The sequence below is a fragment of the Aptenodytes forsteri genome, unplaced genomic scaffold, assembly GCF_000699145.1.
Source record: "Aptenodytes forsteri isolate BGI_AS27 unplaced genomic scaffold, ASM69914v1 Scaffold29, whole genome shotgun sequence".
NCBI classification, from domain to species: domain Eukaryota; kingdom Metazoa; phylum Chordata; class Aves; order Sphenisciformes; family Spheniscidae; genus Aptenodytes; species Aptenodytes forsteri.
This window is the reverse complement of record NW_008794520.1, coordinates 2005015-2019545: the sequence shown is the minus strand read 5'-3', so window position 1 is coordinate 2019545 and position 14531 is coordinate 2005015. Positions and strand designations below refer to the sequence as shown.

The 14531-nt window shown below is 40.4% G+C and overlaps 2 protein-coding genes across 4 annotated transcripts in view; one reads left to right on the top strand and one right to left on the bottom strand.

Annotated features, from left to right (window-relative positions):
• Window positions 1-552, bottom strand: part of DBI (diazepam binding inhibitor, acyl-CoA binding protein) — a 4365-nt gene extending 3813 nt beyond the window's left edge. Inside the window, exons 1-2 of the mRNA XM_009272264.1 lie at window positions 547-552; window positions 103-196 (exon numbers count right to left, since the gene is read on the bottom strand). Of these exons, the coding sequence (XP_009270539.1) occupies window positions 103-196; window positions 547-552 (100 nt within the window). The remainder of the gene's footprint in view (window positions 1-102; window positions 197-546) is intronic.
• On the top strand, window positions 394-10548 carry CUNH2orf76 (chromosome unknown C2orf76 homolog). 3 transcript variants are annotated; one of them, XM_019475044.1, is made up of 6 exons: window positions 394-439; window positions 1588-1740; window positions 3506-3556; window positions 7160-7197; window positions 7335-7416; window positions 10367-10548. In XM_019475044.1, the coding sequence occupies exons 2-6, from the start codon at window positions 1608-1610 to the stop codon at window positions 10441-10443; spliced, it is 381 nt and encodes a 126-aa protein (XP_019330589.1). In that variant the 5' UTR covers window positions 394-439; window positions 1588-1607; the 3' UTR covers window positions 10444-10548. The 3 variants fall into 3 exon arrangements, with proteins under 3 accessions (XP_019330589.1, XP_009289255.1, XP_009289254.1); XM_009290980.2 differs by lacking the exon at window positions 394-439 and adding an exon at window positions 761-945 and having other exon boundaries at window positions 7335-7412; window positions 10367-10447; XM_009290979.2 differs by lacking the exon at window positions 394-439 and adding an exon at window positions 769-945.
• The last annotated feature ends 3983 nt before the right edge of the window (window positions 10549-14531 follow it).

Here is a 14531-nt window from a genome sequence, read left to right as displayed (position 1 = left end):
TCCGGGCGGGGCGGGGGCGGTGTGAGGGCTGGGGGGAAGACGGTCGGTCTCGGGGAGATGGCGGGCAGGAGCCGGGCGGGCCCCGGGCAGGTTCTTCCTCACCAGAGGTGTTGACCACCAGCGCCTCTGCGCCGGGCAGCGCCCTGAGGAGGATCTGCCATGTTGTCCCTGAGGAGGCGCTGGGTAGTACGTGGTCCTAGCCCTAGGTGGGATTAGTCTGTTGCGTCTGTCCGGTAAATGTGAAAATGGGCGATTTCTAATTGCCTGTGCTCCCGGCTCTGTATTCCTGCGATGTTCTTCCACGCTGCTCAGGAGGAAGTGAAGTGCACGCTGTCCCCTTTTCTTTACTCTGGACCGTGCCCTCCAGATCTCAAGCCCATGAGCTCTGTGAGTTATTAACCAAGGGGATGTAAAAACAAGTCGTCTTGTGATGTGAAAGGTCTGTGTCCCCATTCTGCAGAAAATATTTGAAGAAAGTATTGCTGGTTTACTTTGCCAGGTTACAGCTAGGACAAATATAGCAAAGACTGGGAGGTACCTGGATACCTGCATGATGGTGGAGCACTTAAATAATTTTCCCCCACAACAAAAAAAGGCAAAAAAAACCCCCACAACGCCCCCCACACACACATAAAGGGATGAATAGGCGTGAGAATCCCTTGTGGGACTGGCAGTGGTGATTGAAACGGCTGCTAAGGGATAGGACGTGCAGCGGTCGTGCTGTGCCCCTGGCTGATGTTGCAGCACTTAGACTGCAGTCTTTGCTCATTGCTGCAGCAGCCACGGCAGTTCAGTGTGTGACCGGAAAGCAAGGTTGTTGAGGAATACCCAGCACCAAAAATAGAGAAGATTGTCGGAGTAGGAAATAGCTTGTTTTCCTGTGGAGAGAAAGAACCCAACAGAACAACGCGTGGGCTTGTTTGAAGAGGGGCCTGGGTTGATAAGGTGATTCTGTTATAGGTTCTGCTTTCTGCTAAAGTAGTATAAGCCCTGTAGAGCCATTCTAAAGACCTACTATTATAAATTAAATTAACCCCCTTAATTATGTAGCAGTATACCAGGAGAATTATTTGCCTGTGTATGTGGGGTAGGTTTTTCCACTTTCTATAGGGAGGTGAAAATGAGCATTGTGTAACAGCTTAGGCATTTTTCAGGGTATTATGCTCTCTACAACATTAGTATATTAAAAAGGTTTTGGTTTTGTTAATGTTGGTACATTCTTTTAGAGCACGAGGTTACTCACCCAGCAGGTAAAGTCTTCGGTCACTTAAAACCCAAATGACATACTTGCATTTATCCATAACATTTTTGTGTGTTTAGTAGGGAGTCTGGTGCTGTAGAATACAGCACAGGTACAAATACTGGACTATTTGGTGTGCAGTATCAGTAATATCCTAGGTAACCCTGTTTGTTTTGAGATCCTGTTACTGCTTCTGTAGAAATAATAGAAGTTAAGTCCTGAAAGACATAATGCTATTGAATTTCTCGCTGTGCTTAATCTTTGCATGAGGCCCACCTGCACCTTGTTTTCTAGCTGTGCTCATAGACAGAAGAAAGGCAATAATTCCTCTCTTTAATGTTTTCCAGGTTATTCAGAATTAATTCTCATGTCAGCAGAAAACTCAACCATCACAGTCCGTCTTGTTCGCTCTTTTGAACACCGGAACTTCAGACCTTTGGTGTATCATGGAGTTAACTTGGATCAGACAGTAAAGCAGTTCATTACTTTTGTGCGGAAGGGTAAGGGGTGGCTGTCGTATTCATTCACTTCAGTCCCATGTGTTGCTGTCTCTGCATAAGAAAGTGGAGGGAAGCAAATGAATGGGAATTCTGCGGCTTTGGTAGAGATGCCAGATTTGTATTTACATCCCCTCTGTACTCTCCTCCCTTGGATGAGAGTTCTGGAGTTAATAAGAGCTTCCATGGTCAGTGTGCCATGCCTAAATTTGGGAAGACTGCTTCCCCTGCCCAAATTCCCATGTTTAGTCAAAAAAAGACGAGGGCATGGCTGCATTTGGCTTAGTGCCTCAGGCTCCTTGAGTGGTGCTGTCAGGCAGCTGTTCATAAATTAACAGGAATAAATTAATAGAATTTAGAGAGCCTTTGATCCTTAGGAACTACACCAATATGTGGAATGTGGGAACGCAAGTCTGTTTGCTATTTGTGAGGAGAGAGGCTCTTGAAAAATTATTTTTGACACTGTGAGGTCTCACTGTGCATGTTTGCTTCTGAGTTTCTTGTCTCCATCTTGAGCTTTGTGATGCTAAATGAGTAGATTTACTCATCTATGGGCTTTGTGTTTTAGAAGCCTGAGTGAAAGTGACGGTGTATCTAAAAGTTAATTAATGTAGACCAGCCCACACAGTGACACAGTAGTTAGGGTGTTACCCTAATCTTGCAGGTGCATTTCTACACACCTAAATGGAGACATTCAAAGGGTGCAGAATAACATAATTTGATTTTTTTGCATGAAGTCAGCTTAAACAAGTCTCAAACTGTTATAGCTGATAACATTTGAGCAACTCCTAGGACATTGCCCTGGGCCTCACAGCTGTATTGTGTTTTCAGCAACTTCTATGCTTCTAGACAGTTGATAGGCATGGCAAGATCTTAGGATGCTTTTAGAAAACTACAAGCACTTTCAGAACATATGGTACAGCTGCTGTTATGAAGAATAAAATAAAAAACAATGCTAAGAAACTTGCTTTTGATGTGTGCAGCATTGCAACTCGCTGTTATTTGAGGCAAAGCTAGTGTCTTGAACAAGACTTTTTGGAACCTCATTCCACAGATAGATGGATGGTGCTGTTCCCTGTCCAAAAGGAGCTGTGTTCCTTCCTTTACTATGATCTGTTCTGAAGGGGCAGTTTGGGATAAATTGTTAAACTACTGATGAAATTATGGTTTCAGCTGCCTTGCTGCCGAGCACCCCACAAGTGGCTGGGCCTTCCAAGGCCCTGGTTAAATCCCTGGGTGTCACTGGGAACACTGACGTCGGGGAAGTTGTTAGTGTTCTTGCAGTTGCTTATGGGCTGTGTCCTGCATGCGGCTAAAGAGTTAATTTTCTACAGTTTGGCTTCCTTTTTGTGGCTGGTTCGCATGGCTGTGTTTACTGAACAATTCAGTTATGAATGACAGTTGTCAGCTGTTTGTATAAGGTAGAGAGAGATGCTGTGCAAACTATCAACAGGATGTTCCTGGCAGATTTCTGAAGGATTGGACTCCCGTGATCATATCCTAATTGCATTGACTCACTGTCCTCATGGGTCATTTTGTTCAGAGGGACTTCATGCTCAAGTGAAGTTAATCGGACATGGAGTAACTATAGAAGCTAAGCCAAAGGTTGTGTTTTAGTATTTGATGCTCAAACAAGTCTCCTGTGTTGTGGATTTATTTTGATTTGAAGGATGTTCAGGATGCATGCATAAATTAATGGAAAATAAAATACTGGAAATTAAAAAAAAAAAGACAACTTTGTTTTAACTTGGTGCTTTTATTTTAATAGATGTGCCTTCAAGAACAGGACTTCCTCCTCCTTTCAAAAATTACAAGTATGGTATGTGGGTTTTTTTCTTGTTTTAATTCCTGTAAAGTGCAGACATAATATTTTATACCAGTTTCTATACAATTTAGAAGACAACTGCTGTAGAATACTCATGCTGGTGGCAGTGCCTGCCTACATTTGCAATTCTATCCAGCTCTTGTAGCTGGGGTTATGCCACTGGGATCATGTCTACAGAACTTGACCATTATTTTGAAGTTCTGTATTAATCTTTGAATTAGGCTGCATACATTATTTGCTAATTGGTACTGATGGTTTTTGGTATTAATTTTTTATTACTTTTATAAGTGCCTTTTAACTCTGTTTTTACTCCAGTGAGCAGCTTGTGATCTCAAACGCTTTGAGATTGTAGTTCTCTATGTGCTTATGTATTTCAGTATCTATTTACTAATTGTGAAGTCAGAAAGGATGGTGAAGTGGGAGCTGAAGGCAGTAAATGGAAAATGCTTAAGACTTGTATACTTAAATAATTTACACGATATAAGAGAAGCAGGGGAACTTTGCTCAAAGTAGATATGAAAGCTTTTAAATACAAGCTGACGGCATGAAATAGCCTGGTGTGAAATTTAGGCTGACTTTGTCCTCTAAGGTAAAGCTATGTGTATATTTCCTTTTTGTTAAGATTGGCATGAACATATGCAATTCATCTGTTTGGGACAGAACATACTTTCAAAATAGACTAAATTACTTCCTTTCTTGGAGTTTGTTAACTCGGATGTCAGTAACGTATCTTTTCCTAAACTTGGCAATTCTGAAAGTTCCCTTGGAGTTTTGCTGCAACTGATCCTGTCTCCCATGTTCTTGGAGTTGACAAACTCCTTCCTCTACAGTGATTCAAAGAGTTGAATGAGGAACGTACTTAATACATGTGAATGGTAATAGACTCTATTTGCCTATTTAAAAAAAAAAACAAAACCAAGCATTTCATTCTGTGTTCTTGCTGATGGTGAAACAGATTAAGATTTAGGGATTAAGATTTACAATACATCAGTGGCAAGGACTTGAACATTACTATTATTTTTAATATATTACTTAAGGTCTTAAAATCTAGGTAACTGTAAGTTTGAATTTTGAGGTGCCCTTCCACCCCATAATATCTGTGGCTTTGGCTAGACGAGGGGGTCCTATGGAGGACTGCTGCTATCAGTTGTATTCCTGGTGTTGCCTATCCCTACTGCTAGTTCTTTCATCACTTAGAGCATCAGTATAGTTTTTCCCAAGGCATTTGTTGTGGCTGAGCACCTGATTGTGCTGTGTAGGACTGAGCAAAATGTGGGTGAAAAACTGCAGAACTTTGAAACCTGTTACACCAGTTAAGTGGGCGCCTACTTTTAGTGGGATGGTGCTAGCTGTGTGGAAATTTTCACACAGAAAAATCAAAGCCAAGTTCCTCACCTTCCCCTCGGGCTGTGAATCATCCAGGTTCATGTTTTTGGCATCTCTTATGTGCTCTACTGTCTTTCTTGTATTTTGGTGATGAAAGGGCAATGAGGCTTCTGCATGAATAGTGCTAGTAAGAGTCAGATTTTTCCTTCTGCTTTGTTTGGCAGTGCCAGAAATCTCAGTTGGACCTGGCTGTCTCTCACCTTGTGCCTGTTTCAGCTTCCTTCTCTCCAGAATCCAGCGCCACTTTGTTCTCTCAACATCATATATAATGCCATCACATTTTTCCTCTTGGTGTGGTGCTCTAACTCCCATCTCGAAGCTTATGACTTTCATTTTCTCTTCATTTCTTTGTACACATCATTCTTGTCCTTGTTCTAGAACTCTTACCAGTCAATCTTCTCATCTTCCTACCCTGTCATTGCCATCTTTTCACTGATGATGGCAGGCTGGGTGCCAACTTGTCTCATAAGCCGCTTCTCAATTTATTTTTTTTTTTCCATGACTGTGGAGCAATATGGTAGGTACTTCACAGAATCAGACTTAGACAGTGATTTCTTATCTGTTGTCACAGAAGATCTATTAGCAGAAACGGAAAGGTAAAAATGTGGGAATATGATTGAGTGGGACTAAATTGGGATGAAATAGCAAAGGCAATTGAGAGGACATAAGGCTTTTTAGCTAGGATGCGAAGAGACTGTAGTTTCATCTCTGTAACCGAGTTAGGGCAGCCATTTAATAGCTCAGGTAAAGACACAGTAAACTGCTGGATGCCAGTGGCAGAGTTGTGAAGAAGTAAAATTGAGACAATAGTTCAGAGAATGACTGGGCAAAGACTAGAGAAAAGGGGATGTGACAAAGTAGCTGGAGAAGCTTAAAATTAACAGGCAGAGGCTGGATTGTATTTGCTGTGGTAGAAAGGTTTCATGATTGCAATGTATTTTTGCTGTGATTGCTTGGTCTTTTTGCAATGCTTCTATGCAAGATGGATCCGGGAACTGCAATTTAATACGTGTCTTGCTTCTAATACTGCAATTAGTACAGCACGCTAAGACTGCTTTTTCAGTGACCTCTGCAGTGGGAATACAGAGTAGTTTTGACCTTCTGTAATGTTTTAAATAAAATGTTCAAAATGGGCCAGAGTGGTATGGAAGCAAACTTCTGAATGGGAGTGGGATCTCTGTTATTCTGAACATCTGAATACTTGCTCTTGGTAGTTTGAAAGTCGTTTTAGCCTGTATTTAACTTTCTTGCATCCTTCTCTTACCAGACTATTTCAACACGTAGTGTTCAGTTAATGCACAAAACTAGAGCAGAAAATGAGCAGGCAAACCGAACCAGTTTTTGCTTCTTTGCTGGGAGGGGATTGATGTGTTATTCTGAATTTGTTCAAACTCGGAGGCTTTGGAGTTTGGTGGTGTTTTGTTTGTTTTTTTGGGTTTTTTTTTTAGTGCTGCATGGGCATCTTCTGACTTCCCTCTGGATCTTTGCACTCATCTAGTTGCTTTAGTGACCGCATTATTTTCCCCAGTTTTTCCCTTCCGTTAACAAAGCCCTGCCTGCACTGCCAGAGGAAAGCGGTATTTCTTTTTTTGTATAGCATAATTTCTTACACTTGTGCTACACTGCACAAACATATCAGAGATAAATATTACTGAAGAGGGTATAGCATTAAAAAGAGGAGAGGCTGTACGTGTTCATTGAAAATGGACTTGCTTAACAAAATTTCTACATGGGTGCTTTCTTCATGAGAAGGGAAGTTTCAAGGAATGACCTCAAGTGGTCAGGTTACTGTGTCTTAATCACTTGCTGCCTATCAACTTTAGTAGTTGACCGTGCATAAATGCTGTTTGTCCTGTCCCAGTTGCAGGGGCAATGTAAAACCTGTTAGGTTAAAACACCCTAACTGACATTTAAATTGATGTTTTTTGACTGGTGATTGGGATGGTCATTAGTTAGTTATTGTAAGTCAGCCAGCAGACAGAAGCTCAATAGGATGTGGTATCTTAATGTTGGATTGACTGGTTTAAGACTGTAGCTGCAGGACTGGGAAATTAAGATGTTTTCTCCTCTTTTAGACTGAATACACAAAATTCTTGTTAATAAAGGATTTTGAACCTTACCCCTATGTTTGTCCCTCCTTCCCCAAGTACAGCTTTCAGTGTTACCTGCTTATTGAGCCTTATTTTAGGAAAACATTGTATTTTCTTTCAGATACAATGAAGATTATTCACCAAGCACACAAATCTAAGGTACGATTATTAGCTGTATTCTTCCCCTTTTACATGCTTTAATGCAGGCAGATCTCTGCACTGTCAAACAAGGCTCGGGCAGAGACAGTCAGAAAATTCTTATTCTTATCTTCGTATTCTGGTTCTCTGATTTGTAGACTGGTGAACTTGTAGTGAGTTTGGAAGATGATGACAAACTGATTTTGAAAGAAGACAGTACGCTAAAAGCAGCTGGAGTAGGTAGGAGTACATTTGTATTGACTGAAGGTGCTGTTCATTGTGGTTGTCATTAAACTGATAACGGGCTGATTATGTTTGGATAGCCTGCTGAAAAGTAAATGCTATTCCTGATGCTCTTTACACTACTTGATAATTATTCAGGGAAGAAGGGGGGATAATGTACATTCAAATCATTGGACTGAGGGCAGCAGGTATCTGCACTCCAAGTGTTCAGAATGCAAATTGTGATTTTTAGAGAGTATGCTTATAATTCTGCTGAGAGTAATTTTAAATGATTGACAGGTAGGTTATTAGTACCGTGTCTGCTTAGTCTTATCAGTAACATTTAAACTGATGTTTTGGTTAGAAATGTAAGTAGTGGAACCAGTGTGGAATAATGAAATAAGATTAGATTTGTTTAATGTGCAGCATACAGTGCTTGATAGCCAGATTGCTCAGGAAAGCTCAAGGAGTATCATTTAGAGAATGTGCTGAACATAGCAAAGAGTTGAAACTTGACCTGATTTCTCACATTTTGACAGGGGACTACATATAGGGCATGTCTTTTGGTAATAATGTAAAGAAATGTCTGTCATGATAAAATTGATGGTCCCTGGATGTCCTTTGGGCTTCTCATAAATGTGGCTGAATGACTTTGTGGCAGCAGGGTACTTAAGGGATGTAGTTGCATTCCACCTTGGTATGGACATTCGCTCATTTGAATCCGATTTGCCTAGCTGGAGCGCATAACTACCTGCGCTCTAAGTACAGGGGTGTCGGAGAGAAAGCTCCCTCCTGTTCCTGATGCCCTCTGATTGCTCCCCAGCTAGTGAATGGGATTTCTTTCTCATAGGTTTCTTGGCTCTTTTGTTTCCTGCCATTTACTTTCTGGTTTTAAGTGACTTGGGATGTCTCTTTAATGTTTTTCTCTGGGGTGCACTGCAACTGGCCTCAGTACACCTTTCCTAAAGGTCTTTGGGTGTTCCTATAATACGAATGATAGCTATTCTCTGGCTGTTTGTACTAAACCAGGTCTTTTTATCTGGAGGGAAAAAAAAAAAGGTTCCTCAGAAAGGAGGATTACTGGCACTCAAGTCTTATAGATTTGTAATTTAGTTAGCAGAAGATTCATTTAAGCATGATTTTTATCTACCTAAGGCATAAGAGGCAATGCAGTTCAGGAGAGGGACTGATGACAGTGCTGAATGTTGAATTAGAAACAGCATTGTCCAGAATTATCCATCTTTGAAACTAGGTTTGTAGCTACAGCAGTGAAACAGTTGGATGTGATCTCGAAAAAGGTGTCAAAACATCAGAGTAAATGTTACAGTGAAAGGAAATTGGAATAGACTAGCCTGTTCTGTGTCTCTGTATAAAGAGGGGGGTGGCTTATTCAGGGCAGAAAACAATTTAAAGCTGCTTTTTATTTTTGTCAGAATAACTAACAGCAGTTAGTCATTAGTATGTCGTGGGTATTTGTGATAGAAAAGAAAAACTCTTGCTTTGTAAAATGCAGCGTGCCATTATACCATTTTGAATTTTGATATGTTCCAGTGTATCTTGATATGAAAATTAGGTAAGTTAGGAGTGGGGTCTTTGTAGTAAAATCTTGAAGAAATCCTCCTTCTTCAACAAGAAGTGGAAAAGAGTGAACGAAGGAAGTATGATAGCATATACCAGTAGTCCTCATTTTGTACAGTTTAAATCAGTAAGAAGACTTGAAATCTCTTATTGACATGTTATATTTTTCCAATATCTAGTCTGGACAAGATTTAGTAGAACAGAACAGAGACTTGCCGTTAGAAAATCTGGGAAATTCTGAGACACGCTGAACATTTTTTCTAAGCTGCAGTTGATTGCCCTTGGCACTTTACAGGGTTGGGCTAGAGAGTTATAAATGATGAGGACATTAGATAAGTATCCTCAGGAAAGCCTCTGTGGTAGTGATTATTATTACAGCTATTATCTAGTCAGCAAAGTTAATGCTTGCTTGTTGTTTTTAAGAGCACGGTGTATGTTAATAGTGTTCAGTATTCATTGCAAACAGTCCTGTCTGTTTTCTAGTTGAAATGCTAAAACCCCTTCTGCTCTTTTTTTTTTTTTCCCCTTCTTTTTTACAAGACAGGCAGACTTCATTAACTTCAGGTTTAATTTAAAAAACAAATGTGGAACTTACTGGCTCAGCACCTTAAAGAATTCCAAGTTTAATAATTGTGAAGGCTTTCCATCAGATTTGTCTCTGTTCTGAATTAGTAATGTTGCTGACTTATTGTTTTAGAAGACGAAGTCCTTGACCTACTGGGTTGAAAGAATTGTGACTGCTCTGAACCTTTGTGGGTCCTTTAGCTCTGCCATATCCCCTGTGAATAATTAGAGGTATTTGAAGGTATTGCTGGAGAAGCCAATTTGTGTCTTTCACTTTGCATACTGTTGAAGCCTCATGAATTAATCATCAGCAGGGCAAAAAATTAAGTTCTTCAGACACATATTTTGATGGGTCATGAGGGAGAATGTAAAGTGATCTGTAAAATATTCTACTGATCCTCTAAGTATTAAATTATTATACCTACAGGCTAATTTAATGGAAAAAGTAATTTCTTTTTCCCTTTCCTAACAGAAAAATGCACAAAAAAAAGAGAAAATCATGCTTCATTATTTTTCTAGCATTTGAAGGTGTTAGAAATGCAATCACTTAATTTGCTGAATGCTTATACAAACAATTCTGAAGGCTGTGTTAAACAAATCTTGAGGGGTCTTGTGTACATATTTACTTCTATATATTCAGGTTCTTGGTTTGTTGCCTTTTTTTTTTTTAAAAACAAGGTTAAATGACATCTTTAAGGGAGTGTGTGGTGGTTTATAATTGTCTTTGACCAAAAAGTTGCCAATTGTCTTCTAAGATTCTAAATAGCTGTCTGTTGGGTGGTTCATTTACTGGTGTGCTAAATATTTAATTTTTTATTCGTTCTAGCAAATGAGACCGAATTAGCATTCTTCTGTGAGGAGGATTACAGAAACTACAAAGCTAATCCTGTTTCGGCCTGGTGAAGATCCCAAGAGATTGTTTTGTTTTCCCATACCTGTTGTAAATTTTCCTTATTCCGCTTAATGAGATTTTTCTTAAAGATCAATAAATCCTAGAGGATTGCTTTGCAAACAGTGCAATTCCCTTCCTATAGAAATTAATTTCTGTCAATATGCTAAGACTGAGAGAAGGAAAACTGGGGGACATAAATGACACTCTCGCATTTCTTTCCTTTGCTTGCCTCTTACAATGCAGGCAGTGCAATCTCTGACCTGTGACACACATTCTTGATGTGATCCTGCAGCAGACATTAGCTACATACGGAGATTATACAATGCACAGTAAGATCCCATCACAGTACTAACTTCTAATGAAAATTGAAGCGTTTTATGACCAAATCACTGGGTATTTTAGAGAGCTTGAGAAGAGAATCTCTCTGTTTCAAGTCATAGCTTTACTTCTCTCATTTTATGTTTGGTCTCTTTTGTTTAAATGGTGCAGACTGGCAAGTGTTTCATGCTCTTCACTGGTGAATGCTTTCCTTTATACTCTCTTCCAGCCCTCTTTAGCATGCTGAAAGGGACAAATGACTGTTGGGAGGCTTTTGTGTTCAAGGACCAGCCTGCCTGTTGCTAGCTTTACTTCATGGAGACACCTTCATGTATGGGGTAGCAACCTGAGTTCTGCCAGGACGTCAGTGTGGATAAGTAGGAATCGGGCATTTTTCCAAATGGAGTGAAGCTCACGGTTTCGGTTTTAAGAATAAAACCTGAACGATTGCATTTTTGCGAGGAGAGGCCCAGTCTGCAAGCCACATGTCTTCAAGACTGGAATTGATTCTTTCCTGCTTTCCAAGAGCCAAATACTCTGTTGCTATATGTTAATTCTTGGTAATTCCAGGCTTTCCTACTACATTAACCAAATCAAAAATAAGAAAAAATAATCCTGCATCCAATAAAGTACCTTTAGATAGACACTGCTTATTAAACTGCTTTTTAGGGGTTACCAAGGTGGGACGCTGTGCCTTTAAGCCTCTCTTCACTGAAATAGAAGTGATGCTGGCTCTCTGCCTTAGCAGGCTTTTTGGGCAGAGGCTCTGCTAAATCAAATGAAACCTCATGTGCAGTTGCTTTAGACCCACACACATCTACCCTCAGCTCTGGGTGAGAGCTGACAACACCATTTCCACTAGAGACTTTCCAGAGAAGTAAGCTTACCATTTCCTAGAGCTTTGATTTTTTTTTTTTTTTAATTGACATGTGATAGTGAAACACATGTGTGATTTCCAAAGTATCTAAATAAAACTTCTCTTACTTTAGATGTAGGGCCAAAGAAACCTCTATATATTGTTCCCACCTCATTTTCTTCATCCTTCCTGACAACTCTCTGGTTTAGGCTGGTTTCAGTAGCTGGTGTTACTCACCAACAGCTTTGCTTCAGAGTTTTATTCTCTTGCAGAAGTAGTCTACCACTTTGTCATCTGCGATTAAAAGGGTGGTTGTATCTTTATCTCATGAGAAAGAGTCTTGTGTCACTGAAGTCACCTGTGTTCTCTTGGGATTTAGATGCTGTTACGCATGCTCTGATGAATTTGTGCAGAGGACTTACCACTTGCCTCCTCTTTCTGTCCAGGCCGCCTTTCTGTTGCCGGTACCTGCTCCCCAAACATGGGCCTGGGTCTCAGCTACCTTCTTACGCAGTCTGTCATGTTTGCCAGATTAATCTGGCTAATACGAATTTGTACCTGTCTTCACAGACAGTTTAAGCTAATGCATTGTACTCCAGAGTACACCAGCTTTGTTCAGCCAAATTTACAATAATGAAGGTAACTTTGTAAGAAGCAGATGGCATACCGGAGAGATCAATGTCTCAGACTGTCCTACCAAGGCATCTAGATGATGTCCATCAGCACAGTCAGGCTCTCAGACTGAGCAAACACTGTCATTCTCTTCCTCCTGTTTTGGGGATTCGAATTTAGTCTCCAGCCCTTTCAGACAGATTTGGATTGGTTTTGTGATCTCTTTTCTCTAAGGCATTTGTGTTTGAAAGAGTCACCAAATTTTAACAATTGTCCTTTCTGGGCTAGTACAGTTACAAACGTTCAGTGCCACATGGAGTGTGGCACAGTGAAAGAGCAATTCTACAGCATCAACTAGAAAATGGTAAATGTTTTAATGCAAATATTCAAGAATGATGTGTCTGGCACTCCAGATTAGCTTCTCTTTCCAAGGGAAGAGTTAAACTACTGCTCTGTGGCTCTGTTCGCTCTGGCAATGGCACTTCATTGGCTCCTTTATGCAGCAGCACAATAGAGCCTTTTGTAATGCTCTCAGTGACCACACTTGTAAACTGGATTCTTCCTGAAGTGTTTTTCTACTGTGTTTTTTTTCACTGGACCTTTAATAATGCTTCTTTCAAATAAACCCACAAAACCACAGATAATAACTGAGAACTTGTTAAGATAGATGCTATTCCAACATTTTTCGGTGGGGTATGATGTAGCCTTGTGTCAAAGTAGGTTTGATTCCAGAGTCGTCGAGTACTGAATGAAATCTGTGAACACTAGCTAATAAATTACTAAAGACATGTCTTTGCCCATGTTGTTATGAAATTCTCTTTCTATTGAAGGAAACCACCTACAGAGTTTGGTAGTACACACCTACAGTACCATGGTTTGTTATCCTGGTAGAGGTCATGAACTGCATCGGTTTACAATTAGTTAGTCAAAGGTGGCTTCTCCATAATGTGTAGTGGGGTAAATCATATAGCTTTGCTAGTGTTCTTAGACATCGTGGGCTTAATAAGGATTAATCTTTCAGTATGATGTCCTTGGAGCCTTTCACTAGCCTTTTTTTTTTTAAACAAAAAGAACGGCATCCAGAGTGGACGCTGAAGTAAGATGCAACTTTTCGTGGGTTATTGCACTGTAGCAGGGAAAGGCAGTCAAACTGGAAGCCAGGGCGGTGGGGGTGGGGGCTTGGGTGTTTCTTGGAGAAAGAAAATCACTTCAGAGAGACTGGAGTTTTTGTTAGGAGGTGTGGAAGAATAGCTACTAAAGGAGAAGAGAGGAAATGAGGAAAGGAATTACCATGAAGAGGAAGAAGAGGTAACAGTGTCACTGAATAAGCACACAAAATCTTGACTGTACAACACTCTTGGCACAGAAATACTGGAGTAGTGCTGCTTTTTATACCACTAAAGGTGTGAAAATGGTGCATTTTAGTAATTTTTGGGATTGAACTCATAAACTGCTGGAATAGGCATCTTGGTTTTTTCTGGCTCTGTCATGTTACATTTTCTGCATGCAGCAGTTTTTGTGTATTTTTCTGTTAGAGGTAGTTATGTTGCTTCTTGAAGAAGCAAGAGCTAAGAAAACTGCTGACATGGATAGCCGAGTTGAATGTTTACAGTTACCAATGGCATAAAGGAGTCCTCAAAGATCTGATATGCACTACTGTTAAAGTTGGGGAACTGCTTTATCAGATGTAAACATTCTGTCTTAGAGGTGATCCAGAGATAAATTGTAAGCTGTGGTGTTTCTCTTTCACTCCCTGGGAGTATTCAGCACATCCCCTGACAGATCATTTACTTAAAAGCGAGCTTGCAAGTAACAGTCCAAGAGTTACCACAGCCGTGACAGGACATCCGTGGGTCCTGTCCTTGCAAGCTAATAGCCACAGAAATCCTGAGTGTCCAGAGATCAAGAGTGAGAAAACAGAACGTGCGATACTCATTCTTGGTCTCATATGACTGATAGGATCCTGGCTTCAGAGGAACTTCAGCCGGCTGGAGGCATTACAAACGCTTAAGGCAAGAGCACCCTTTTGCTTATTGAACAGTTTGGACTGAGCTCAGTCTTGCTGGTTGGCACCCGATCCTCCTAACCTGACTTTCTTTTCAAAGTACTACTTGGCACAGATTTGCAAGTGATTAATGAATCAAACAACGATGCCCAGAAGACAGTTTTACTACTTTTCATATTATCAGGACATTGACTTTTTCCTACTGCCTACTTTCCTATTGAATTAGATAAACAGACACACCTTTGCATGTTTTCCCTGCCACTTGCCTTTGCTTCTTGCTGCCGCCTCTGCTGATTTGCAGTGCTTTA

Coding starts and splice junctions, on each gene's coding strand:
- CUNH2orf76 (XM_019475044.1), top strand. CDS start 1,608: ATGTCAGCAGAAAACTCAACCATCACAGTCCGTCTTGTTCGCTCTTTT. Junction 7,198..7,334: donor ACCAAGCACACAAATCTAAG/GTACGATTATTA, acceptor TCTGATTTGTAG/ACTGGTGAACTTGTAGTGAG. Junction 7,417..10,366: donor GCTAAAAGCAGCTGGAGTAG/GTAGGAGTACAT, acceptor TATTCGTTCTAG/CAAATGAGACCGAATTAGCA.